The 27,822-nt window shown below is 39.2% G+C and overlaps 1 protein-coding gene across 1 annotated transcript in view; it reads left to right on the forward strand.

The window, feature by feature from the left end:
* The window catches only part of LOC124721262 (WASH complex subunit 4), a 178,161-nt gene that overhangs the window by 77,419 nt on the left and 72,920 nt on the right, over window positions 1-27,822 (forward strand). The window contains exons 11-13 of the mRNA XM_047246139.1: window positions 518-637; window positions 8,659-8,824; window positions 21,081-21,235. Coding sequence (XP_047102095.1) covers window positions 518-637; window positions 8,659-8,824; window positions 21,081-21,235 — 441 coding nt within the window. The remainder of the gene's footprint in view (window positions 1-517; window positions 638-8,658; window positions 8,825-21,080; window positions 21,236-27,822) is intronic.

Raw genomic sequence — 27,822 nt, forward strand, 5'->3', positions numbered from 1 at the left:
GAGAATAAGAGCAGTCCTAACTGACTTCTCTGGAGTACTTTTGATGATACCCTTGCCTCTGAGGAACACTTTCTGTTGAGAAAAATGCGCTGGATTCTATTACTTAAGAAGCCACTCACATATCTGAGAATCTCTTTCATACGCTCATACCTTTGTTAACAGTCTACAGTAAAAGGCATATCCAACTACTACTGTATGTCTTCAAGTTGAGGGAAAGACTTGCATTTTTCTTGCAGAAATTGTTTGACTGGGTCCACTGATCAGAAAAAAATCTTAAAGACGACATTCTTACTAAAATCTATCTCACTAAGTAATGTTGTCTCTACTCTAACGTTTTCATTCCATTTTCCACTCTCTTGTAAACAATAAAACACTTACATCTGCACATTTATTTTGAAAAACGTCCTTCATAACATTTGAATGAAAAATTTACTGTGCTACAGATATGTAGTTCAGAAATCTGCTTTATGAAAGTATTTTTATTACACTAATTGTGAATATCTTTCCTTTGTTTCAGTATATGTTTTGTGCCCTACACGACTGCATTGGCGCCATACTAAAAACCAAACATAACTCATCAACTGATGTCTTGAAACACACATTCAGTGAAGAAGTCTGTGGGTACTTGCGTAAAAGTGTTAGTATGATTCTCCTTTCTCTTATTTTTTTTTTTTTATTTGTGTGTGTGTGTGTGTGTGTGTGTGTGTGTGTGTGTGTGTGTTTGTTTATCATCATAGATTATCATCCTCTGTTGTTACGTAAGTGTTGTTTGATTATTTTGTGTCGCATCTTAGTCTAAAAGTTGTTAAATTATACATATACAGTGAGATTGCATTGCTGCTAATTGTGGGATTATAACTCCACTCACTTTTACAAAGTGTATGGTTTATATTTTAAAACACAGACATTTTTAGGTAGATGTGTTATCATGCACCTGTTTTATTAGTTGTGATTCAGGTAACCCATGTATAATGATTCCGAGTTTTGGCATAATTTTTGTACTGTTCATAATACATTTAATGAACGTCCCTTCAGTTGTGGTATCAGCATTTTACAAATCACGTCAAGCATCTAACAGGTGATGTTGAATTGTTAGGTGAAGGGATATTGTAAGAGAAAAACAGTTTCATACAGAAAAAAAATGAAAGACTTAAGTTCAAGAAACTTCTGAAAGAAAAACAATACTGGGATGAACCAACTGATTCTGAAAATGTACTGGAAACCATAAATTCTGGAGCTCAGCAGCCATTTTGGAAAAGTTTCAGTTTATTGGAGGCTTCTAGATGAAAAACACTGACCTCACTGTTCAATTTCTTAACTGAAGATTTGGAAGCCACTATAACAGATGAAGAAAAATAGGCTGTCTGTGGTGAAGGTATGATCACTTTAAAATTAAGTAGTTGTTCACTAGATACACCACAATGAAGAGTGTTATTTGTGCTTGTACTTGATGAGGAAGAAAGCAAACTCATGGTTTAATGTTGTATTGATGATGGAGTTAGAGATGTAGCATAAACTCGAACTGGGAAAGGAAACTGGTAATGCTCTTTCAAAGGAACCCTCCTGGCATTCACTGTAAGCACTTTAGGTTTTCTGAGACATGAATTTGAATTGCCAGTGTTTTATCGTTACACCACCTTATTAAGAGAGAGGGGGGGGGGGGACGGGGGGGGGGGGGGGGGGATAATACCAAAACTTAAAACCTAATTGTTGCAAAGGAGAGAACTGGAGCTTAGCATGACAAGTGTTCTAATGATATGGAAGATGTGCCACTGAAGAGTCATGTGCATGTTGTCCACACATCATACTGCTGAAATGGCATCAACAGGACAGAAAGACTACAATCAATGGGAGCGGAAGACAATCACGATTTTGTTAAAAAACCATGAAATGAAATTATATTTAAAAATATTTCACACATTGGACTGTTGTTCACAAATTCCATGCAGGAAAAAACCTATCATTGTCTGAGTGGCATCTGACTCTTATTTTCAAGACTGTAGAGAAACCTCAGAATAAATAAATCATAGGGTGGCAATTGGAAAAGGAAAGCCCCTTACAGCTTAGAATGAGGCACTTTCCAAGCATTGTTGAATCATCTTGAAAAGAAAATCACCACAAGATAAGTGTTGTTCACAGCAAAAATAAAAAACAGGTAGAAGGAGCTGCAGTGGTGGTGTTAACAATATTATGTGAACCTGTGTGTTGTTTCATATTTTGAACTTACCATACCCAAAAAATTTGTAAAAATTATGTCTTTATCATAAAATTTTGTTAATGTTAATAGACAAATAAATCTGCAACATTGTTGATTACTTAGCGCAGTAGCAATGATAATTTAGTGTGGCAGACACACTGTGTTGAGCAACAGACAAGACTAGCACAACAAGGACTGTGGATGAGGCAAGCCACACCACACAAATCTCATGCGTTGTTGGCAGGAGCTCAGCAGGAAAAGGATTAAATGAAAGTATAATGTTGAGCATTCATTTGTAAGAAAGTCAATTTATTTCCTGACAGAAGAGGAACACACAAGATACAAAAACCCATTCTCAAGAGTAGTTGATATTGATGACATTTTAACTATGTGAACTATCAAATAAGATTACATTCATTTGCAGTAAAACACAGTTGTAAGATGGATAAGAAGCAGGTTATCATGGATACCAGAGTTTTGGGCAAAACTTAAAAGTAATGTGTTGCAGTACTGAATAAGAATTATCATGATAATGTACAAGATGAAAATACAGATAACCAGTTTTGCAGAAAAAATAATCAAATTTAAACTAAAGATACAATGGATAAAGTAAATGAAAGACTAGAATTACAATGATATTCAGAAGAAAAGACCTGAGTGTGGCTTTTCAGACGTTACTGGTGGAACTACTGAAAATATGTGCCAGGTAACACTGTAAAAGTCATCCCACAATATTTCATCAGAGCAAATGTTTGACATCCTCAGCAGCATTTGCCTTAACCACGTGAAGATGTTGAACAGTTGTTTTGATGAAATGCTGTGGGACTTAAACAGTGTTATTGCAAAATACTTGGGGTTCAGAACTGAAAAGGCATATGACAACAGTGAGTTGCACTAAAACTAATAACCTAACACTTTCAAGTCCAGAAGTATCAGCTCCAAGTGGAATATTGAGTACTTGATGTCTGGTCAGTTTAACCAAGCACTCCAAGTTTGTAGGAGGTCAGAGAGGGACTGGTTGCAGGCAGTTATATTTAATAGTGTGCTCCTGGCTATGATGAAGTTACACCAATGTGGAAGTTAGCTACATGCAGAATTTTATTGGTCATAACCAGCATTATGAAGATAAATTAATGAACAGTCACTGAAACAGTATATGTACACAGAAAACACCTGAGAAATGCTTCAGTCAACTAAGAAGGCAATACAACAAGAATAGGACTTAAAGGATACACAGACACACTCAAAGGGAAGAATGGGTTAGGACACATTCCACAAAGAACTATCTATGAGGTACATGTTCTCGTGATTACCAGCACTGACTGACAATAAGTTACTTATCAAGAAATGTCAAGGTTGAAAAGGAACGTCAGTTTTGAAATCTGCTGATGCCTAAGAGTTCCCCAGATGGCAGGATGGTGGAATTAAATTAAATTCAATAAAGATGCTATATGAAGATAATATTAAAATTGTAAGCATGAAAACTGGATAGACAAAATTCAAAAGCTAATTTCATCTGGAGAAAGAATTTACAGAGATGTGTGCTCAAATTGACCCCAAGTATATATTTTGTTCAAGGATTGAGACCAAAAGTTATTTATACTGTGTTTTGTATGGGTAACTTAAGTATGTGCTACACAAAGGATCATTGAATGCATTTCAGGAAGAATCTATGCCATCTGAATATAGTGCAGTATATGAAGGGTTGCTTCACATAACAGAATTTATGGTCGAAAAAGTGAAAATTTAAAATTCGGTAACAGCAAAAGCTCACAAGTACAAGCTAAGAAATTCATCTTTTGATAGAGACCTTATCAAAACACACAATGTGATGCAAGTGAGTAGAATTAGTGAAATTATGTTAGATATTAGGTTAGAAGGAAAATGGCAGGTGGCAAGATGAATATGAGAGAGAGAGAGAGAGAGAGAGAGAGAGAGAGGGAGGGGGGGGGGGTGAGAGTGCACATGAGTACAGACTTGGGTTGAGGAACGGTGAAGAAGGAGAGTAGCTGTCTTCTTTTCAAAGGAACCTTCCTGTCTTTGCTTTAAGAAAATCAGATAAATAATAGAAAACCTAAATTTGAACTTTTCTACCCCCAAATGAGAATCCATGGATCCACCTCACATGTTTGCAAAGATGAAGGGAGAGTTAATTCGTAGCAAATTCAGCATTTGTTCAAATGTTCATTTGTGAACTGCAGCAGGAACAGTAATAAGGAGTGAAGGCAGTACTGAATGTCAAAGTTTGTTCAACTGAAATTCCACTGCATCGGAAATAAAATAGACAATGGGACAGTGTATCTCAACTTATTCCAGCTCAGGCATGGATTATGGTTTCCATACTGGGGAAGACTGTGATGTTTACCTATCTGAACTAACCTATAACTTGAGCTGTGCTACAGATCAGTTCTTCCCCACAACCAACCTCTTTTTTTTGAGGGGGGGGGGGGGGGGGGGGCTGACAATATCACACTCTAGCCACAAGTTTACATAAAATATTGTCCTTCCATTTGATGATCAACTACTGAATAACACCAAAAGCTAAAACTATGATAAGATCTACAGGTGGCATATCTATACGTCAACGTCACATTTCCCAACACTTTTATCCCAACCATTTGTACTAAAAGATGTGTTTTGGAGAGAAATCTGTAATGCAGTGTATGTTTCCTTTTTTGGATGCTTAATGTAGAGGAGACCAAGAGATGAATACACCAAGCAGATTCAGAAGGATGTAGGTTGCAGTAGGTACTGGGAGATGAAGAAGCTTACACGGAATAGAGTACCATGGAGAGCTGCATCAAACCAGTCTCAGGACTGAAGACGACAACAACAACAACAATAACAAAGTGTTCTATGATTTCAAATCTAAACTTGTGGCTTGTAATGTTTTGTGTCAATACAATCAATGGCATTTATGAGTTCGCAAGATAAAGTAGTGAAGTCTCCATGATGTCAAGGATGTTGTGCTGTGATTGGCTGACTGAAGCAAACTGAGCAGCTGTTGTGTTGATTTGTTTACGAAGCTAGCATACCATATTTATACTTGTGTATTATGAAAATTTGTAGTTTAAGTGATAACCCACATTGAAGCTCTCTCTGAAAGGCATTATTTTTTAATATGGTTTGTTGTGCCAAAGTATCGTAAAATGAGATGTCAGCCTATGAACATGTTACCACCAATTTTTTAAGTACTTCACTTAGTAGGCTATATAGGTAATAACAAAAAAATAAAAGTGTATTGTTTATTAAGACACAATTTGCTAACCTTAATTAATTTGTTGGAATGGTTTAGTTTGTATTATATGCACACATTATATTTTTTAGTATATTTGGTCAGCATGTGCTCTAGTTCTTACCACCATTTTTAAATACAGCTACTTACATTAGTTAGTGGCATGAGATGTGAATACAAATTTCATTAATCATTGTTACACACAGTCACGTCACCTGCAACTACAGTTTTCCAAAGGCAGAGTTTATATGCTCACTTGAAATAAAAATTTTGAAATTATTGACTCTATGCAACAATTTTCAGTTACCTTCTTTTCAACTGCAGGCCATGAAGTTCTTGTAAAAATAACACTAACATTCTTCACTTGATGATGATGAGCTTTTCTGTAGAATCCCTATAATGATAAAACAGTTGAAACAATTGGCACTATGTTTCTCTCTTAACTAGTTCAGGATCATCCAATTCATCAACGTGGGAGACATGCTGCAGATGAAGCACAAATCATTTGTGCTTGTATAATCACAAGTGCTTCCTGTGGAAGTCAGCACAATGATTTCTTTGGAGTTGGTATTTGTCAGTCATTCACATTTTGGGTTATCACCTCCTACAATCCTGCAGTAAAAAAAAAAAAGTTTGGTCTTGAGTTTAAATGACAAGACTCCCATAATCTTTTTTCATTGAACATGTACCTTCAAACTTCTTCAGAAAATTGTTAACTTGCCTTCACCAATTCTATCTCCCAGTAAATGTGGACAAGTTACACTCAGTATGTGCCACTATAATTTCTAACCATCTTGTGCACAGACATTAGTACCAAACTGTTTTCTGTTTAGTCTTTAAGACAACAGTGTAAGATCCTGTAAATTTTTATTTATTTAATAGTCCTGGCAGTGAAAGTTTATTTTACTGTTAATTTTAAAATATTAATGACTTTAAATGTGGCAGGAAATAAGTCATCCTGCACCTGACTTTTGTGGGGTAGTCTTGAGTTTAACTCATTTCATCTCTGGTGCCATTGCAGTAATAAATAAAATCTTATAGTCTAGCCAGCTATTGAAACAACTTGTGATCAGATTTCACCATGTACATTTCTGATACCACCCATAGAAAAAGGCAAATAAACAGAACAAGAGTGAACAACATGCACAAAGCACATGCAATGTGCTGCAACAGGCTGACGAAGCTATGATGAAGGAATTGATTACTGCAACATGTCTCAAAGAAATTGGAACCTCCATAGCTGGTCTAAAAATGGCAATAGAAGTTTAATGCTAATTTTACTTACTACTTTCATACAGCAAAACTGTTTTAACATGATATAAATATGATGTAATCTTAAAAATATTGCTCCAAGTGCCACTGGGAGCTAAAATTCCAGGGAATAATTTTGTTAATATTTGCTGAGTAAATTAATTTCACTGTCTCGTACGCTTATCTGTAATTGCTTGAGATAAATAACAGTTTTGATTTATGTTCCTGTCCACTTCTCAGTGCTGCCCTTTACCATTTTGTATCTTCAGTATTTCTTTTTTATAACAATTTTTTTTAGTTATTTTGCAGTTTTTTTATGTTACAGTGAAGTGTAAAATTGAGTTTTGTTGTTTAGCACTACATCTATAATGGTACAGTAAAGTTTTAAGTGTGTAAATCTTTACTAGATGCAGTACACTGAAGAGCCAAAGAAACTGAACTGGTACACTTGCCTAATATCATTTAGAGCCCACGTCAGCCTGCAGAAGTGCCACAACATGATGTGGCATGGGCTAGACTAATGTCTGAAGTAGTGCTGGAGGGAATAGACACCATGAATCCTGCAGGGCTGTCCATAAATCTGTAAGAGTACGAGGGGATGGAGATCTTCCAAACAGCACATTGCAAGACATCCCAGCTATGCTCAATAATATTCTGTCTGAGGAGTTTGGTGGCCAGGGGAAGTGTTTAAACTCAGAAGAGTGTTCCTGGAGCCACTCTGTAGCAATTCTGGATGTGTGGGGTGTTGCACTGTCATGCTGGAATTGCCCAAGTCCATCGAGATGCACAATGAATGGAAGCAAGTGATCAGACAGGATGCTTATGTACGTGTCACCTGTTGGAGTCATATCTAGACATATCAGGGGTCCCATATCACTCCAACTGCACACGCACCATGCCAATACAGAGCCGCCACCAACTTGAATAGTTACATGCTGACTTGCAGGGTCCATAGATTCATGAGGTTGTCTCCATACCCATACACATCCATCCGCTCTATATAGTTTGAAATGAGGCTCGTCTGACCAGGCAATATGTTTTCAGTCGTCAACAGTCCAAAGTCGGTGTTGACGGGCCCAGGCAAGGCGTAAATGTTTGTGTTGTACAGTAATCAAGGGTACACAAGTGGACTTTTGGCTCCAAAAGCCCATATTGATGATGTTTCAATGAATGTTTCGCACGCTGACATTTGTTGATGGCCCAGCTTAGAAATCTGCAGCAATTTGTGGAAGGGTTGCATTTCTGTCATGTTGAACGATTCTCTTCAGTAGTTATTGGTCCCGTTCTTGCAGGATCTTTTTCCAGCCACATCAATGTCGGAGATTTTGACAGTTTACCGGAGTCCTGATGTTCACGGTAAATTTGTGAAATGGTTGTATGGGAAAATCCCCACTTCATCACCACCTCGGAGATGCTGTACTTCATGTGCAGACTATAACACCATGTTCAAACTCACTTAAATTTGATATCCTGCCATTGTAGCAGCAGTAACCAATCTAAGAACTGCACAAGACACTTCTCTTACAGGGGTGTTGCTGACCGCAGCTCCGTATTCTGCCTTTTTACATATATCTGTATTTGAATGTGCATGTCTATACCAGTTTCTTTGTCACTTCAGTGTAATATCCACCAAATAGCTATCTTGCCCCAAGATAGAAACAATCATATTTTAAAAATTCTAATAATGTGGTAATCTTAATTACTGTATTTAATGTGTGTTGCAAAAAAAATTGATAGGAAATATTTACTTTCTTGATCATTTTAAATTTAGCTTACTTGAATGTTTCTGGTTGCTCAAACAAGTTCTCATTAAGTGGTGGCACCTCTCTAGGTCACTAAAGAACATACAGAATTTTGTTGTGAAATATGTCTGCTTACCATTAGTTTCTATCCACTTTATTTCTCTACATTTTGTTAATATAGAGAATTGGAGAGGTATTATATATATAATGCGTAAATATCATTTTATCTTCAGATTGTGGTGCCATTATGTCATAGCATTGAAACAGATCTGAGATTACATGTGCATTCGCATCTGCAACTTGAGGATTCAAATCCCTTTAATGTTGGAGTGAAGGACAACCTATCATTATTAAAAGTTCAGCCAATTCGTTTCATGGATTATTACATTGACATTAAAGGTACAGTACATAGTAGTTAATTGTTACTTTTAATTTCTCCAAAAAATACAAGAAGTGGAGTATCCACAACTACTGCCATACATCTGTGCAGCTGTTTATAGAAGTCTTAGAGAATTCAAAGTGGGTTTAATTCAGTTGAGTGTACTGTTCCCTGCATTTGTTTTCTAGAACTACTGTTTGCTGCAGAGAATGTCATTGAAAGGAAAGGGGCAATATGAATTTGTTCTACATCTGTACTTTTCATTTGCAGATCAGTCAGAAATTAAACTCCATGATTGTGGAACACACTTGCATAAAATCTGTAGTCTAATTATCACAGTAAAAGCATAACACTAACTGTTGCGCACTTTGTTTTGTACTAGTTACTTCATATAATGAAAGATAAAGTATGTCACAGTTAATACAAACATAAATATCTACTTTAAATGTGGATGTTATAGAAGAGATCATAAACAACTATACATTAGGAAATAGTCCAATGTGAAGTACTGGATGTCAACATCTAATAGGCCCGCTATTTCAGCAGATGACCATGTTATGACGGTAATGGGGCCTTTTGCCTAAATGTTATGTCCACTGGACACTGACATACGGCATTTCACCTGTGAACAATTTGGCAAGAAGTTTGCCAGGGGAAGTTGAAGAATCACAACTATACACTAAAATGCAAGAAAAATTATAGTTACGAGTCTCCATCACTCATAAGTAGAATGATTGTGCAAGAATATATGTTTCCATTTACATCAGAATATATGATATTTGTTGCTGAAGTAGTTAATTTCTCTTTAAAACATCGTGGGTTGTTGTTGTCAAATACCGTGTAACCATTCCTTCAGTTATACAAGGGTTGTCCAGAAAGTAAAGAATGTTTTGGCGTAAATAAATAAAAACAAAAGATATCAACACAAAACTTTATTTACTAAGTTATAATATCTTACTCTTACTTTTCAGTGTAGTCACCATAGCTGTAAAGGTACTTAATGGGGCCGATTTTTCAGTTTCCATGTTGTGCTCCTCTGCTGTCGTTGGATAAGCAGCTGCAGCAGCAAGTCGTATACTCCTAGCTCACTCATATGTTACATAGTTTAATTCTTAATTTCTTTGCGTGTTTTTGGTACTTGCATTGTTTAATTCATAAATTTCAGGCGTATTATAGTATTTGAGAGTTGTAGCATCGCGTTTTAGTTCCTGAATAGTGTAAAATCGCGTAGTCTCCTTCCGCCGCCGAGAAGTGTGTCAGCAGAACGCAAGTAGCAGCATTACTGCATTTACTAGGCAATCTTGTATTTTAATAACCATTAAAATTTTGTGTCAATTTGTTTGTGCTCTCTATAGATTAGTTCAGACGTTGTTTGCACAACAGTTTTTAGCATGGATAGGGACTGCAACTGCTGTGTTCGGATGCAGGCTGAGTTGGCATCCCTTTACTCCCAACTTCAGGCAGTGTTGGCTTCAGTCACACAGCTTGAGGCTGTTGCCAATGGGCATCACTGTGGGGTTCCGGATGGGGGTTTGTCGGGGACGGCCAGCTCGTCCCATGCATCCCCCGATTGGACTACGACTGTGGTTGCCCGGGATACTGCCCACATTGAGGCTGATCCCTCACCTGTGGTAGAGTGGGAGGTCGTCTCAAGGTGTGGCAGGGGGCGAAAGACATTCCGGAGGGCTGAACGGAAGGCCTCTCCAGTTTGTCTGACGAACCGGTTTCAGGCTCTGTCTCAGGCTGATACTGATCTTCGGGTTGACATGGCTGCTTGTCCTGTTCCAGAGGTTGCCCCTCAGTCTGCAAGATCCGGGCGGTCGCAGAGAGTGGGCTTACTGGTAGTTGGGAGCTCCAACGTCAGGCGCGTAATGGGGCCCTTTAGGGATATGGCAGCAAGAGAGGGGAAGAAAACCAATGTGCACTCCGTGTGCATACCGGGGGGAGTCATTTCAGATGTGGAAAGGGTCCTTCCGGATGCCATGAAGGGTACAGGGTGCACCCATCTGCAGGTGGTCGCTCATGTCGGCACCAATGTTGTGTGTCGCTATGGATCCGAGGAAATCCTCTCTGGCTTCCGGCGGCTATCTGATTTGGTGAAGACTGCCAGTCTCGCTAGCGGGATGAAAGCAGAGCTCACCATCTGCAGCATCGTCGACAGGACTGACTGCGGACCTTTGGTACAGAGCCGAGTGGAGGGTCAGAATCAGAGGCTGAGACGGTTCTGCGACCGTGTGGGCTGCAGATTCCTCGACTTGCGCCATAGGGTGGTGGGGTTTCAGGTTCCGCTGGATAGGTCAGGAGTCCATTACACGCAACAAGCGGCTACACGGGTAGCAGGGGTTGTGTGGCGTGGGCTGGGCGGTTTTTTTAGGTTAGATGGCCTTGGGCAAGTACAGAAAGGGCAACAGCCTCAACGGGTGCAGGGCAAAGTCAGGACATGCGGGGACCAAGCAGCAATCGGTATTGTAATTGTAAACTGTCGCAGCTGCGTTGGTAAAGTACCGGAACTTCAAGCGCTGATAGAAAGCACCGAAGCCGAAATCGTTGCAGGTACAGAAAGCTGGTTGAAGCCAGAGATAAATTCTGCCAAAATTTTTACAAAGGTACAGACGGTGTTTAGAAAGGATAGATTGCATGCAACCGGTGGTGGAGTGTTCGCCGCTGTTAGTAGTAGTTTATCCTGTAGTGAAATAGAAGTGGATAGTTCCTGTGAATTATTATGGGTGGAGGTTACACTCAACAACCGAGCTAGGTTAATAATTGGCTCCTTTTACCGACCTCCCGACTCAGCAGCATTAGTGGCAGAACAACTGAGAGAAAATTTGGAATACATTTCACATAAATTTTCTCAGCATGTTATAGTCTTAGGTGGAGATTTCAATTTACCGGATATAGACTGGGACACTCAGATGTTTAGGACGGGTGGTAGGGACAGAGCATCGAGTGACATTATACTGAGTGCACTATCCGAAAATTACCTCGAGCAATTAAACAGAGAACCGACTCGTGGAGATAACATCTTGGACCTACTGATAACAAACAGACCCGAACTTTTCGACTCTGTATGTACAGAACAGGGAATCGGTGATCATAAGGCCGTTGCAGCATCCCTGAATATGGAAGTTAGTAGGAATATAAAAAAAGGGAGGAAGGTTTATTTGTTTAGCAAGAGTAATAGAAGGCAGATTTCAGACTACCCAACAGATCAAAACGAAAATTTCTGTTCCGACACTGACAATGTTGAGTGTTTATGGAAAAAGTTCAAGGCAATCGTAAAATGCGTTTTAGACAGGTACGTGCCGAGTAAAACTGTGAGGGACGGGAAAAACCCACCGTGGTTCAATAACAAAGTTAGGAAACTACTGCGAAAGCAAAGAGAGCTTCACTCCAAGTTTAAACGCAGCCAAAACCTCTCAGACAAACAGAAGCTAAACAATGTCAAAGTTAGCGTAAGAAGGGCTATGCGTGAAGCGTTCAGTGAATTCGAAAGTAAAATTCTATGTACCGACTTGACAGAAAATCCTAGGAAATTCTGGTCTTACGTTATATCAGTAAGTGGCTCGAAACAGCATATCCAGACACTCCGGGATGATGATGGCATTGAAACAGAGGATGACACGCGTAAAGCTGAAATACTAAACACCTTTTTCCAAAGCTGTTTCACAGAGGAAGACCGCACTGCAGTTCCTTCTCTAAATCCTCGCGCAAACGGAAAAATGGCTGACATCGAAATAAGTGCCCAAAGAATAGAAAAGCAACTAGAATCACTCAACAGAGGAAAGTCCACTGGACCTGACGGGATACCAATTCGATTCTACACAGAGTACGCGAAAGAACTTGCCCCCCTTCTAACAGCCGTGTACCGCGAGTCTCTAGAGGAACGGAAGGTTCCAAATGATGGGAAAAGAGCACAGGTAGTCCCAGTCTTCAAGAAGGGTCGTCAAGCAGATGCGCAAAACTATAGACCTATATCTCTGACGTCGATCTGTTATAGAATTTTAGAACATGTTTTTTGCTCGAGTATCATGTCGTTTTTGGAAACCCAGAATCTACTATGTAGGAATCAACATGGATTCCAGAAACAGCGATTGTGTGAGACCCAACTCGCTTTATTTGTTCATGAGACCCAGAAAATATTAGATACAGGCTCCCAGGTGATGCTATTTTTCTTGACTTCCGGAAGGCGTTCAATACAGTTCCGCACTGTTGCCTGATAAACAAAGTAAGAGCCTACGGAATATCAGACCAGCTGTGCGGCTGGATTGAAGAGTTTTTAGCAAACAGAACACAGCATGTTGTTATCAATGGAGAGACGTCTACAGACGTTAAAGTAACCTCTGGCGTGCCACAGGGGAGTGTTATGGGACCATTGCTTTTCACAATATATATAAATGACCTAGTAGATAGTGTTGGAAGTCCCATGCGGCTTTTCGCGGATGATGCTGTAGTATACAGAGAAGTTGCAGCATTAGAAAATTGTAGCGAAATGCAGGATGATCTGCAGCGGATAGGCACTTGGTGCAGGGAGAGGCAACTGACCCTTAACATAGACAAATGTAATGTATTGCGAATACATAGAAAGAAGGATCCTTTATTGTATGATTATATGATAGCGGAACAAACACTGGTAGCAGTTACTTCTGTAAAATATCTGGGAGTATGCGTGCGGAACGATTTGAAGTGGAATGATCATATAAAATTAATTGTTGGTAAGGCGGGTACCAGGTTGAGATTCATTGGGAGAGTCCTTAGAAAATGTAGTCCATCAACAAAGGAGGTGGCTTACAAAACACTCGTTCGACCTATACTTGAGTATTGCTCATCGGGTTGACGGAGGAGATAGAGGAGATCCAAAGAAGAGCGGCGAGTTTCGTCACAGGGTTATTTGGTAACCGTGATAGCATTACGGAGATGTTTAACAAACTCAAGTGGCAGACTCTGCAAGAGAGGCGCTCTGCATCGCGGTGTAGCTTGCTTGCCAGGTTTCGAGAGGGTGCGTTTCTGGATGAGGTATCGAATATAGTGCTTCCCCCTACTTATACCTCCCGAGGAGATCACGAATGTAAAATTAGAGAGATTAGAGCGCGCACGGAGGCTTTCAGACAGTCGTTCTTCCCGCGAACCATACGCGACTGGAACAGGAAAGGGAGGTAATGACAGTGGCACGTAAAGTGCCCTCCGCCACACACTGTTGGGTGGCTTGCGGAGTATAAATGTAGATGTAGGTTTGAGCTAGGATGTGACTGCTATTCTGAGGTGTTTTGCACATAAAAATTCCTTTAGTTTTGGAAATAAGTGAAAATCACTAGGTGCCATGTCAGGCTGTAAAGAGGATGCCCAAAAATTTCCCAGTTAAACCATGAAGGTGTGTGTGTGCATGTGCGCGCGCGCACGCTGAGCCACGAGACCGATGTCATGACTTAGAAATGCCTTTACTGACAACATTGTTCATCACTTGTTTTGGATAGCATGCCCAAGTTATTATAGAGCTTCACAATGGGTCTCTGATTTCATTAATTATCCTCTTGGCATGCACTCCATATGGGTCAAACAACTGACACCACACACTTCATATTTGACAGGATTTTCAATGGGCGTCACCATTTTGAAAGGTTACAGAACAAAGCGGCATGGCAACTCGACAACAAAACTTGACTCTCACTGAGATGGTGGAAAGAGTTAATTGGCATGCTTGCGATCATGGGGGATCTGTGCTGGGTGTGGTGCGCTGTCATTCTTTACTTTCTGAACGATCCTTCTACAAGGTGGGTTCCATAAGTAATCTGACCAAACTGGTGAAAAGTCATTTATTGAATGTATTTGTACAAATAGTCAAAAATTTTTGAAATAGCACCCTCCTGTGTAGATACACTTCTGGAAGTAGTGTTTTGGGGCCGGGAATGGATCTTGAAAGGCCTTCTCTGGGGTTTCCATTAGAACTACTGTAACATGAGCCTGGGTGTATTCAATCATGTATTAATGTGTTCCTTTCAGCTCTCACTTTAAGTGAGAAAATGTTAAACATCTGGGATAGCCAAGTCAAGTGTGCAGGGAGGATGAGGAAGCAATGGGGTGCGAGTCCTGGCCAAAAATTAGTTGTCGTTGTCGTGTTGCAGTTTACACTTGTTCCTAATGTCACTTGAACAGTGAACAGCTCTCCTTTTCAATCTTTGGAGCACTTCCAAGTAGAAATCTTCATTCACAGTGGTCACGGTAGGTACGAATTCATCGTGGGCAATGCCTCTGGCATCAAAGAAGACAGTGAGTGTGGTTACCGTGCTTTACTTGGGCATGTGTGCTTTCTTGAGGAGGGGTGATGTTGGGGTATTTCACTCTGAACTCTACCTTTTTATCTCAGGATTGTACTTAGAAATCCATGACTCATCCTTGGTGATAACGGAGTTTAAAAAATTAGGATCACTTTCATACGTTTCCAAGAGTTCTTATCACTGGAGCACTCGCATTCCCCCTTATTATGTTGTTTAAATGGCCTACTGAAGCTGTACAAAGTTTGAAATACATCTGTGATCCCAACGTTATGGCCTCTCCTTGTTAGTTGTGGCGTATCTTTACTAGAGAATCTAGATCTCATCAAGTCACAATTGCCAAAATTTGCAGGGATTGTTCATTTATAACTGACCTCCACAACACCATAACTTTCAGAAAGAAGTTTTTGCCCTCTGAGAGATCTACTGGGAGTAAACACCCAAAGCAATTGAGGGGAGGGACCTTCCTGAAATTAACAGTGTAATGAAAAAAAAGAAAGAAAAAAGGAAGAAAGAAAGAAGAAAAAAGACTGTGACTCATTTACACTTGTGTTTAATTCCCAAGTGATACCCGAATATACAGGATGTTTAGGGAGACATAGAAAATCTTTAGGAGGTGGTGGTAGAGACTAATTCAAATGCAACTTTCCATATAATACACATCCAGATTTTATTGTCTGCAGTGATACAGTTGCTAGAATGTAACCCAAACACCATGTAGCTCTACTGATATCATCTTGGCATTCTTTTATGAGGGCAGTACTATTTGTAATCTATATAATCACTTTGTCTGTTCTGTTTACGTTTTTGTTTGTAGCCTTTGCCTTTCAACCAGTGTCACATGTAAACACTTACAGGGATACGGTCCAGGGACCATGAAGTCTAGAAATGTGTCCATCTCTGCCTATCCATCTTAATAGCAATCTTCTTATTGATTGATGACATTTGATGGCTATAATGTGTAGGGCCTCCATCGTGTTAGAGGAACATACCTGTTCCTGTAACCAAAGCAGAGAAACATTCTTGAAAATGGCCCTCCACAAAGACATATTGGTCTTCAGTCGTACTTGTAATGTAGTTTACAAATGCTAATTCTGAGTGTGGTAGCTAGGTTCTGGCAGATTGCAACACTTCATACGGAGCCACTCAAGAAAATAAATCTCCACCTTTTCCGCTTAACATTGAAGACACACACACTGCCATCTCATAGGAAGAAGTCATTTTTAGTACGTCTCCTTTCACACGTTAAGATTTGTATGCCCATTGTATTGTAGTCCCCACCAGCTACACGAGTAAGAGTGTCTTATTTAGCTCTTATTATGCAGACAACTTACTAGTACCTAACTATGTGGGGTGTGTGTAACATTCTGCGATTGATAACCTGACATTGCTTGAGGTGCCTATACAGTAAATTCTCTCTTGCAGTAATAGCTTTCTGTTACATTCTTCAATCATGAAAAGGCTTCCCATAGTGCTATATGGCAGGATACTCTTAATACTGTACCATGGATGGGGCTTCGGAGCATATAGTTTTATTTTCATACAGTCCACCCTATTACAGTGCTACAGGGAGAAAGCCTGGACCAGAGACAACGTTAATATCTACACAGTTCGGCTATTGTTATATTAACACACTTGTTCAGTAATGTACATCAGCTGTCAACTTGATGTGTAGAGCAGGTTTATGTGCAGCACAAGGTCAAGGCTATACACTGAGGAGACAAAACTCATGGGATAGTGATATACAGATGGTGGTAGTATCATGTATATGAGGTATAAAAGGGAAGTGCATTGGCAGAGCTGTCATTCGTACTCAGGTGATTAATGTGGAAAGGTTTGTGATGTGATTATGGTTACACAACAGGAATTAACAGACTTTCAATGCAGAATGATAATTGGAGCTAGATGCATGGGACTTCCCATTTTGGAAATCGTATCAAATACAATATACCGAGATACACAGTGTCAAGAGTGTACGAAGACTACCAAATTTCAGGCATTACCTCTCACAAAGCACAACATACTGGAAGACGTCCTTCAATTAGACAAGCAACACTGTGTGAAATAACCACAGAAATCAATGTGGGACGTACGATGAATGTACCTGTTAGGACAGTGTGGCAAAATTTTGTGTTAATGGTTTATGGCAGCAGATGACCCATGCGAGTGCCTTTGCTAACAGCACATCATCACCTGCACTGCCTCTCCTGGCCTTGTGATCGTATTGGTTGGACTTTAGATGGCTAGAGAACTATGGCTTGATCAGAGTTGGTGCACTACACTGGCAAAAGGAAATCTGACAAGATATCAGGAGTTATTTCATGATTTTTGTCACCTTAGTGTAAATCAATACCTAGTCAATATGCATTTGTTGCTGATTAGTCAGATATACCTGTCGTATTTAAAAACCACTTTCTAAGTATAACAGGTGAATTAAATAAAAACTTTTTTTCTACAGGTAGTGGTATAACTCTCCTAGAAAACTGACATTTTGATTACATAGGATGAGCATATGATTAGCGTGTCTGAACAGGCCAAATTCTTGGCTGTTCAGATAGATGGTAGGCTGTTACGGAAAGTCCATGTTCAGGATCTTGTACAAAAACTGAATGCTGCTATATTCACCATTAGAATGGTATCTGCAGTAACTGATAGTTCAACACAAACATTAGTCTACTTTGCTTATTTTCATTCGCTTATGACATACAGCGTTACACTTGATGATAACTCTTTCCATTCAAAAAGGATATTTTTGGCACAAAAGAAGACAATTCGAACAAGTTTGTGAACCTCTTGTTGACCACTGTTAAAGAGTCTGGCAATTATGACACTTGCCATTCAGTATGTAATTTCTTTAATGTTGGTTGTTGTTACCAATATGAGCTTATTCCCAAGAACTAGCAGCTTTTGCTCAGTTGATACTAGGCAGAAATCCAATCTGCATTTGGATTACACCTCCACAATTCTTGTGCAGAAAAGTGTGCAGTGTTCTGTTGCATCCATTTTCAACAAGCTATCACAAGAATTACGAAATCTTGACAGTAATCCTTGCACTTTGAAGTCTAAGCTGAAGAATTTCCTTATGACTGAGTCCTTCTGTTCTGCCTAGGATTTCCTGTAAAAACAAATGATGCATATTATTTTTTTAGTTGATTATGCTATATGTACTCAGCAGTTTGTCATCTGAATAGGGTTTGCGTAAATTTTATTTTGTTTCTTATTAACTTTTCTGATGTTCTGACTCATTACATGACCATACAGATTTGGTCCTAGAGATCTTGACATGTGAAATAACAAAATCTTAGAAAATATGTTACTGTTGTGATTTTCATCAGGTCTTAAGTTTATTTGTGTATGCTATGGCTTGCACACCATTGTAGTCACTTGGTGTTTGGACTGGTGCCTTTCTTTATGCTTGTATTTATATTTGCATTTGAGATTTCCATGCGAAGCTAAATAATACTCATAATTTTAATGACAATAAATAAAAATAATAATTTTGGCAACTGTCAATAGAAACAATTATATTTACTCGAATACTGTGCTGTTATGACATTATTAATCTTCAGCGGATTAACTAAAGTTCATGAAAGCTTATATAGGTGAAAGTTTATATATATATGAAGAGTTAGATCATTATTCTGTCAGTGCAAAGGTGACATCCATATTTTATCTAATTCATCACCTTTCCTTATTTGTTAAAAGTTTTACGATGTTTATAACTCTCAATAGTCTCTCTACACATGCGTGTATGAGAATGTGATATTTCTGATATGATGCTTGTCTCACAGAAGTGAAGTTAATACCGACCGTGAAAGCCTAATTTGTGTGAGGAAAAAAATTGTTTTATCGCCAATTTTGTTGTTATGCTTTGCAAAATTTCATATTATTTTCTCTCAGTATTGATATTAATTTTTTATGACTTATTCATGAAGTTTGTATGTTGTTTATTTTTGTGTAATTTCATTGTTTTGTAATATTACGTTGTAAACAAAAATACATTATATTTATAGACATCAACACTACAGTTATTCACATTATTGAAACAAATTTATGTTAAACCTATTAAATCTTGGCTGATAAATAAAAAAATAACTATCCAACCATGCAACTGAAAGTTTTACAAACGATAGCATTGTTATAACTTCAAAGTTATCTTGTGGGACATTATTACACCAATCCATCAACATTTCACTTTAGTGTGAAAAAAGCCACCCACAGTCAATAACATGTCCCATTTATCTTGACCACCCCACATGACTGTGTACGGAAACAAAATAAAAAATATATAATATGGACATATAACAAAAAACCTATTATGTACACAGTAATGATGAAGTTTGTGAAACAATGCTAAAAAAGTGTTTTGTTCGATTAGTAAAATATGCATTGCTTTGCCAAGAACCCACAGTTGAATCAGTTAAAATAAAAAAATTATCTAGCAAATTTTTATTACCAGGGACAGTTAAAACTAATGTTATTGTCCTCCTTGTAACTCCATTCATTACAGAGGTATGAACAGCAGTACACATTTTGTAAATAACAGTTTTCTGGGTATATTATCACATCATGTTGTAAATAACTATCACTGATGTAAGCAAAGGAGGCGGCCACTGTAATGGTAGCTGAAACATTAGTTTCATCAGTTATAGTCAGTTACAGTATGTGGTTGCATACCCAGAAAACTGCCTCTGACCATAGCAGCCCTCTTCAGTTATGTTATTTAGAGTGGTTAAGATAAATGGGACAGTGTGTGTGTTTGAATAGAGAAAAAAATGGTCTATTGTTGTGTGAAGGCAATGTCCACATTTCCTGTTGGCTTGGGCAATTGATCTTCCACTGAATTATGGAGGAACTTGTATCTCTTCAGAGATACAGCTAAAAGACACTCTGATGACATATTAGCATTAACAGTATGACTACTTTAAAAAGCAGTGTAAACAAAACTATTCTCCAGATTAAGTTGACACTTAACTTATTTGCTATGAGTAACAACATAACAAAAAAAAAATATTGCTGATATCAGTGCCATTTTTGTGCCGGGGCCAAAACTTGTCATGTATTCTTCATAACTGGCTGTTCTCGATGTGACTGCTTGGGCTTCATCCGGAATACAGCCTTTTGTAAACAGGAATGGTTAATTTTAATACTATACAGTGTGGTTGTCTCCTGGACTCCTTCACATGCCCATAACAATTTTCACACTAACTTAGCTTAGGAAGGAATGCATTGCAAACATACTTGCTGGCTCTTCATTTTGTACCATTTTAAAGAGATTAATTATGATTTTACTGTAAACTGATGCATAAAAGTAGAAAAAGTTCAGTAATTTTCTGTAGTTCTCTCCAGAGCTTATCTTCAAATCAATAAACTATTCATAATGCTGAGTTGTAAGTAAGTGTGAGGGCATTGGAGCTTATGAATTGTTGCAAAAGGAATTTTTCTCATTTACTACATGCTGTACCATGAAGAGCCATGCCTTTTCAGGCATCCATTTCACCATTGTATGAGTTTGTACATACATCAGTGGGAGGAAGTGCAGCTGGAAAGGGGAGGAGGGGGGATGTATTTGTTCCTACTGAAATTAACGCTCTTGCTGTAATTCACCTTCTAGTCACTGAAGTAAGAAGAAGAAAACACATTATCCTCGGCACTTTGAGAACCAGTGTAATGTTACATGGCCAGCTGTAACATACAGTCCTGAATTAGATCAAAGGAAATAGTTGTACCCACAGTAACATTTTAGTTCCAAGTTCCTGTAAAATCTTGATAATTTGTATGAGTGAGAGTCTTACAATGTTCAAACATGGCAATAACTAGAATGGTACAGAGATTTAAAAAAAAATAATTGTGCAGACATGTTTGATGAGTGAAACTACTTTTTGAATTTAGATGAAGTTGATAAATGTGACCTGTGTGTACTGCATCCAAATAACCCTCTTTGTGTGCTGCATCCAAATAATTGGTATAGAAACAGTAACTTCTAAGTTTAATGCATGGCTTTCAGGTTATGTGGAGCATTACCTTGATGAAACATTTTACAATCTGACAACAGTGGCTTTACATGATTGGAAAACTTACAAAGAAATGAGAACACTTGCAAGGAATAAGTTTGGACTGGTAACTGTGGAAGACCATTTACCCAGTCAGACACTTGAACAGGTATGCAATTATAAATGTTTGCACTTGATAGATGTTTATTCCAATCATAGCAAAAAGAAGATAAAAGAAAATTTTCCCTCATTTGTGGCTTGAGTGAAAAAGAAAGAGGAGAAAGGAGATCCACAAGAAAACAATACCATAGTGTTGCTGTGTATTCTAAGCTTTATCACATCTGCAGAGACACCTTGCTGCAGCCTCAGGATCACAGCTATCACCTCAGACTGTGTATCAACTGGTTAAAGAGGCTCCTTTGTTTGTTCAGTGACCCACCAGATACCTAATTCTTCCCCAAAGGCACCACAGAGCTCTGCGAGTATGGAGTCTTTGCCTATTGTGAGTTGACCCAAGAGCAGTGGAGTATTATCCTGTTTACCCTAGAGAGTGATTCCTGCCATCTTTTAGACGTTAAAATCGTATCAATATTGGGAAAATGAGCTGGCTAGAGTTATGAAATTGGACAGGACTTTGATATGAGTGCATACTTCATTGTATGATGTTCCTAGGGGTATTGTGATGGTTGGTGTCTGTAAAAATAATACGGTCTTCAGCGTGAAGACTGGTTCTATGCAGCTGTTCACACTATGCTAACCTGGGCAAGCCTCTTGGTCTCAGAATCACTACTGCAACCTATATTCTTTTGAACTTCCTTACTGTATTCATACCTTGGTCTCCCTCTAAAAGTTTTACCTCCAATACTTAATTGGTGATACCTTGATGTCTCAGAATGTGTCCTATCAACTGATCCCTTAGTGTAGTTAATTTTTGCCACAAATTTCTTCTCTTCACAATTCTATTCAGTGCCACCTCATTAGTTACACATTCTACCCATTTAATCTTCAACATTCTTTTGTTCTCCACATTTCAAAAGTTTCTATCTAAATTGTTTGTTGCTCATGTTTTGCTTCCACACGTGGCTACACTCCATACAAATACCTTCAGAAAATACTTCTGAACGTTTAAATGTATATTTGATGTTAACAACTTTCTCTTCTTCAGAAATGCTTTTCTTGCCGTTGCCAGTCTAAATTTTACATCCTCTCTACTTTGGCCATCAGTTATTTTGCTGCCCAAATAGCTAAATTCCTGTACTCATTTCAGTGTACCAATTCATAATCTGATTCCCTCAACATTGCCTGATTAAATTTAACTACATTCGATTACCTTTGTTTGCCTTTGTTAATGTTCATCTTATATCCTCTTTCAAGACACTGTCCATTCCATTCAACTGTGTTTCCAAGTCCTTTGCCGACTCCGATGGAATTATAATGTCATCGCCAAACTTCAAAGTTTTCTTTCTTCTCCCTGAACTTTAATTCCTTCTCCAAATTTTTCTTTGTCTTTCTTTACTGCTTGCGCAATGTGCTGATTGAATAACTTCTAGGGTAGATTATAACCTTGTCTCACTTCCATCTCAACTAAGTGCTTCACTTTCATGCCCTTCCACTCATAACTGCTGTCTGGACTGAGCGAGGTGGCGCAGTGGTTAGCACACTGGACTCACATTCAGGAGTATGATGGTTCAAACCCACATCATGATTTAGGTTTTCCATGATGTCCCTAAATTGCTTCAGGCAAATGGTCCCTTTGAAAGGGCATGGCCGACTACCTTCCTCGCCCTTACCTAATCTACATCTACATTTACATTTATACTCCGCAAGCCAACCAACGGTGTGTGGCGGAGGGCACTTTATGTGCCACTTTCATTACCTCCCTTTTCTGTTCCAGTCGCGTATGGTTCGCGGGAAGAACGACTGTCTGAAAGCCTCCGTGCGTGCTCGAATCCCTTTAATTTTACATTCGTGATCTCCTCGGGAGGTATAAGTAGGGGGAAGCGATATATTCGATACCTCATCCAGAAACGCACCCTCTCGAAACCTGGCGAGCAAGCTACACTGCGATGCAGAGCGCCTCTCTTGCAGAGTCTGCCACCCGAGTTTGCCAAACAACTCCGTAACGCTATCACGGTTACCAAATGACCCTGTGACGAAACGCGCCGCTCTTCTTTGGATCTTCTCTATCTCCTCTGTCAACCCGATCTGGTACAGATCCCACATTGATGAGCAATACTCAAGTATAGGTCGAACGAGTGTTTTGTAAGCCACCTCCTTTGTTGATGGACTACATTTTCTAAGGACTCTCCCAATGAATCTCAACCTGGTACCCGCCTTACCAACAATTAATTTTATATGATCATTCCACTTCAAATCGTTCCGCACGCATACTCCCAGATATTTTACAGAAGTAACTGCTACCAGTGTTTGTTCCGCTATCATATAATCATACAATAAAGGATCCTTCTTTGTATGTATTCGCAATACATTACATTTGTCTATGTTAAGGGTCAGTTGCCTCTCCCTGCACCAAGTGCCTATTCACTGCAGATCTTCCTGCATTTCGCTACAATTTTCTAATGCTGCAACTTCTCTGTATACTACAGCATCATCCGCAAAAAGCCGCATGGAACTTCCGACATTATCTACTAGGTCATTTATACATATTGTGAAAAGCAATGGTCCCATAACACTCCCCTGTGGCACGCCAGAGGTTACTTTAACGTCTGTAGACGTCTCTCCATTGATAACAACATGCTGTGTTCTGTTTGCTAAAAACTCTTCAATCCAGCCACACAGCTGGTCTGATATTCCGTAGGCTCTTACTTTATCAGGCGACAGTGCGGAACTGTATTGAACGCCTTCCGGAAGTCAAGAAAAATAGCATCACCTGGGAGCCTGTATCTAATATTTTCTGGGTCTCATGAACAAATAAAGCGAGTTGGGTCTCACACAATCGCTGTTTCCGGAATCCATGTTGATTCCTACATAGTAGATTCTGGGTTTCCAGAAACGACATGACACTCAAGCAAAAAACATGTTCTAAAATTCTACAACAGATCGACGTCAGAGATATAGGTCTATAGTTTTGCGCATCTGCTTGACGACCCTTCTTGAAGACTGGGACTACCTCTGCTCTTTTCCAATCATTTGAAACTTTCCGATCCTCTAGAGACTTGCGGTACACGGCTGTTAGAAGGGGGGGCAAGTTCTTTCGCGTACTCTGTGTAGAATCGAATTGGTATCCCGTCAGGTCCAGTGGACTTTCCTCTGTTGAGTGATTCTAGTTGCTTTTCTATTCTTTGGGCACTTATTTTGATGTCAGCCATTTTTTCGTTTTGTGCGAGGATTTAGAGAAGGAACTGCAGTGCGGTCTTCCTCTGTGAAACAGCTTTGGAAAAAGGTGTTTAGTATTTCAGCTTTACGCGTGTCATCCTCTGTTTCAATGCCATCATCATCCCGGAGTGTCTGGATATGCTGTTTCGAGCCACTTACTGATTTAATGTAAGACCAGAACTTCCTAGGATTTTCTGTCAAGTCGGTACATAGAATTTTACTTTCAAATTCACTGAACGCTTCACGCATAGCCCTCAGCCCGACAGGACTGATAACCTCGCTGTTTGGTCCTCTCCTCCAAATCAGCCAGGCAGCCAGCCAACCAACCAACAACCCACCCACCCACCCACCCACCCACCCACCTGCTATCTGGTTTCTTTACAAATTGTATATAAGCTTTCACTCCCGGTATTTTGCCCCTGCAACCCTAAGATTTTCAAAGAGTGGATTCTGGTCGATGTTTTCAAAAGCTTTCTCCAAGCCTGCAAAAGCTATAAACGTAAGCTTACCTTCTGTTAACCCATCTTCTAAGATATTAACACCTTTTCAGCACCTTCTTTCTTTGGAATTGAAACTATTACATTTTTCTTGAAGTCTGAGTATTTCACCTGGTGCATATATCTTGCATACCAGGTGAAATAGTTAAGTTATGGCTGGCTTTCCCAAGGATATCAGTAGTTCTGAGGGAATGATGTCCACTCGAGGGACCTAGTTTCGACTTAGGTCTTTAGTGCTCTTTCAAATTCTTCTCATAGTACCATATCTCCTATGTTATCTTCTTCTCCTCTTCCCTTTCTATAACATAACCTTCAAGTTCATTTCCCTTCTATAGCTCCTCTGTGTACTCCTTGCACTTTCAGGTTTTCGTTATTTGCTTTGGACGACTTTCCATCTCATCTCTTGATACCACTTTTCTTCTTTCCAAACATGTCTTCAGAATTTCATGTAGGCAGTATGTATCTTTCCCCTAGTTCTGTGTACTTCTGTACTCCTACATTTGTTCTTTAGCCCTTGTTGCGTGGCCATTTTGCATTTCATGTCAATTTCATTTTTTTAGATGATTGTATTCCCTTTTGCCTGCTTCATTTGCTGCATTTTTATATTTTCTCCATTCATCAATTAAATTCAATGTCACTTATGATGTCCAAGGATTTCTACAAGGCTGTGTCTTTTTACCTATTTGATCTTCTGCTGTCTTCACTATTTCATCTCTCAAAACTTCCCATTCCTCTTTTACTGTATCGTTGCCTAATTCTCCCTCTGAAATTCTCAGCAACCTCTGGTTCTTTAAACTTATCCTGGTCCCATCTTAATTTCATGCTTTTTTGCAATTTCTTTATTTTTAATACACAGTTCATTACCAGTAAATTGTGATCAGAGTCCACATCTGGCCCTGGAAATGTGTTACAATTTAAATGCTGGTTCTTAAATCTGTCTTACCATTACATAAACAGTCTGAAACCACCTGGTGTCTACAGGGCTCTTCCACATAGACAGCCTTCTTTCATGCTTCTTAAACCTAGTGTTAATGATGATTAAATTATGCTCTGTTCAAAATTCTTCCAGGCAGTTTCCTCCTTCATTTATTTCTCCAAGTCCATATTCACACACTATTTTACCATCTCTTCCTACTACAGAATTAGTCCCCCCATCGCAATCAAATTTTCCTCTAATTTAACTATCTGAATAGTTTCTTGTATTTCATCATACATCTTTCAATCTCATAATCTACAGAGCTAGTTGGCATATAAACTTGTACTACTGTGTTGAGTATCGGCGTCTTGTCTCTCTTGCCTATGATAATGTGTACACTACGCTGTTCATAGTAGGTTATCCACATTCCTATTTCTTATTCATTATTAGACCTGCTGCTGCATTACCCCTGTTTGATTTTGTATTTATAACTGTGTACTCACCTGACCAGAAGTCCTGTTCATCCTTACACTGAACTTCACTAATCCCAACTATATCTTAACTTCAACCTGTTCACTTCCATTCTTAAATTTTCTAACCTGTCTGTCTGGTTAAGGGATCTATACTCCAATTAAAATTACTTTGTGATGGACTTTCCAGCAAGTTGAGTGGTAGGGGCATGCTGCCATCCAGTTGTAAATTTTCCTCTAGCACTGATGCTTGCTTTGTTGCCTGTTTTGTAGGTTACATGCAGTGCCTTGTGAAGAGTGGCTGGCTGCACATCAGTATCGTTGTTCCCCACCACTACGATCTGTCAGTCACAAAGTAATTTTCATTGCAGTATAACAGTCCATCCTCTGACCCATACATTGCCTGTTTTGCTTTTCGTGATGACATCCTCTGAGTAGTCCCTGCCTGGAGATCCAAATGGGGGACTATTTTACCTGTAGAATATTTTACCCAGGAGGATGCCATCATTTAACCACACAGTAGTGCTGCATGCTGTAGAGAAAAATAATGAAGTTTTCCCCTTGCTTTCAGCAGTTCACATTACCAGCACAGCAAGACGATGTTGGTTGATATTATAAAGCCAGATCAGGCATTCATCCAGGCTGTTGCCCCTGCAGCTACTGAAAAGGCTGTTGCCCCGTTTAAGGGATCACACATCTATCTGGCCTGTCAGCAGGCATCTAGGTACAGCTTTCTGTATTGTTGGGGCTCGCAAGCCACCCCACCACAGCCTGGTCCATTGCTCACTGGGAGGGGGAGAAGGGAGGCAGGGATGTGGTGGTATAAACCCTTTTTTTTTTGTGTTCCCCATGACAGGCTTTTTGATATATTTTGTATCCATATCATTGTCAAGTATCATAATGTTAGCACCATACCTTTCATCACACATGTTATTGCTATACTTTATATATATATAAAAATCAGGGTGATTCAAAAAGAATACCACAACTTTAAAAATGTGTATTTAATGAAAGAAACATAATATAACCTTCTGTTATACATCATTACAAAGAGTATTTAAAAAGGTTTTTTTTTTCACTCAAAAACAAGTTCAGAGATGTTCAATATGGCCTCCTCCAGACACACGAGCAATATCAACCCGATACTCCAACTCGTTCCACACTCTCTGTAGCATATCAGGCGTAACAGTTTGGATAGCTGCTGTTATTTCTCGTTTCAAATCATCAGTGGTGGCTGGGAGAGATGGCCGAAACACCATATCCTTAACGTACCCCCATAAGAAAAAATCACAGGGGGTAAGATCAGGGCTTCTTGGAGGCCAGTGATGAAGTGCTCTGTCACGGGCTGCCTGGCGGCCGATCCATCGCCTCGGGTAGTTGATGTTCAGGTAGTTACGGACAGATAAGTGCCAATGTGGTGGCGCTCCATCCTGCTGAAATATGAATTGTTGTGCTTCTTGTTCGAGCTGAGGGAACAGCCAATTCTCTAACATCTCCAGATACTGTAGTCCAGTTACAGTAGCACCTTCAAAGAAAA

The sequence above is a fragment of the Schistocerca piceifrons genome, chromosome X (assembly GCF_021461385.2).
Source record: "Schistocerca piceifrons isolate TAMUIC-IGC-003096 chromosome X, iqSchPice1.1, whole genome shotgun sequence".
Lineage (NCBI taxonomy): Eukaryota > Metazoa > Arthropoda > Insecta > Orthoptera > Acrididae > Schistocerca > Schistocerca piceifrons.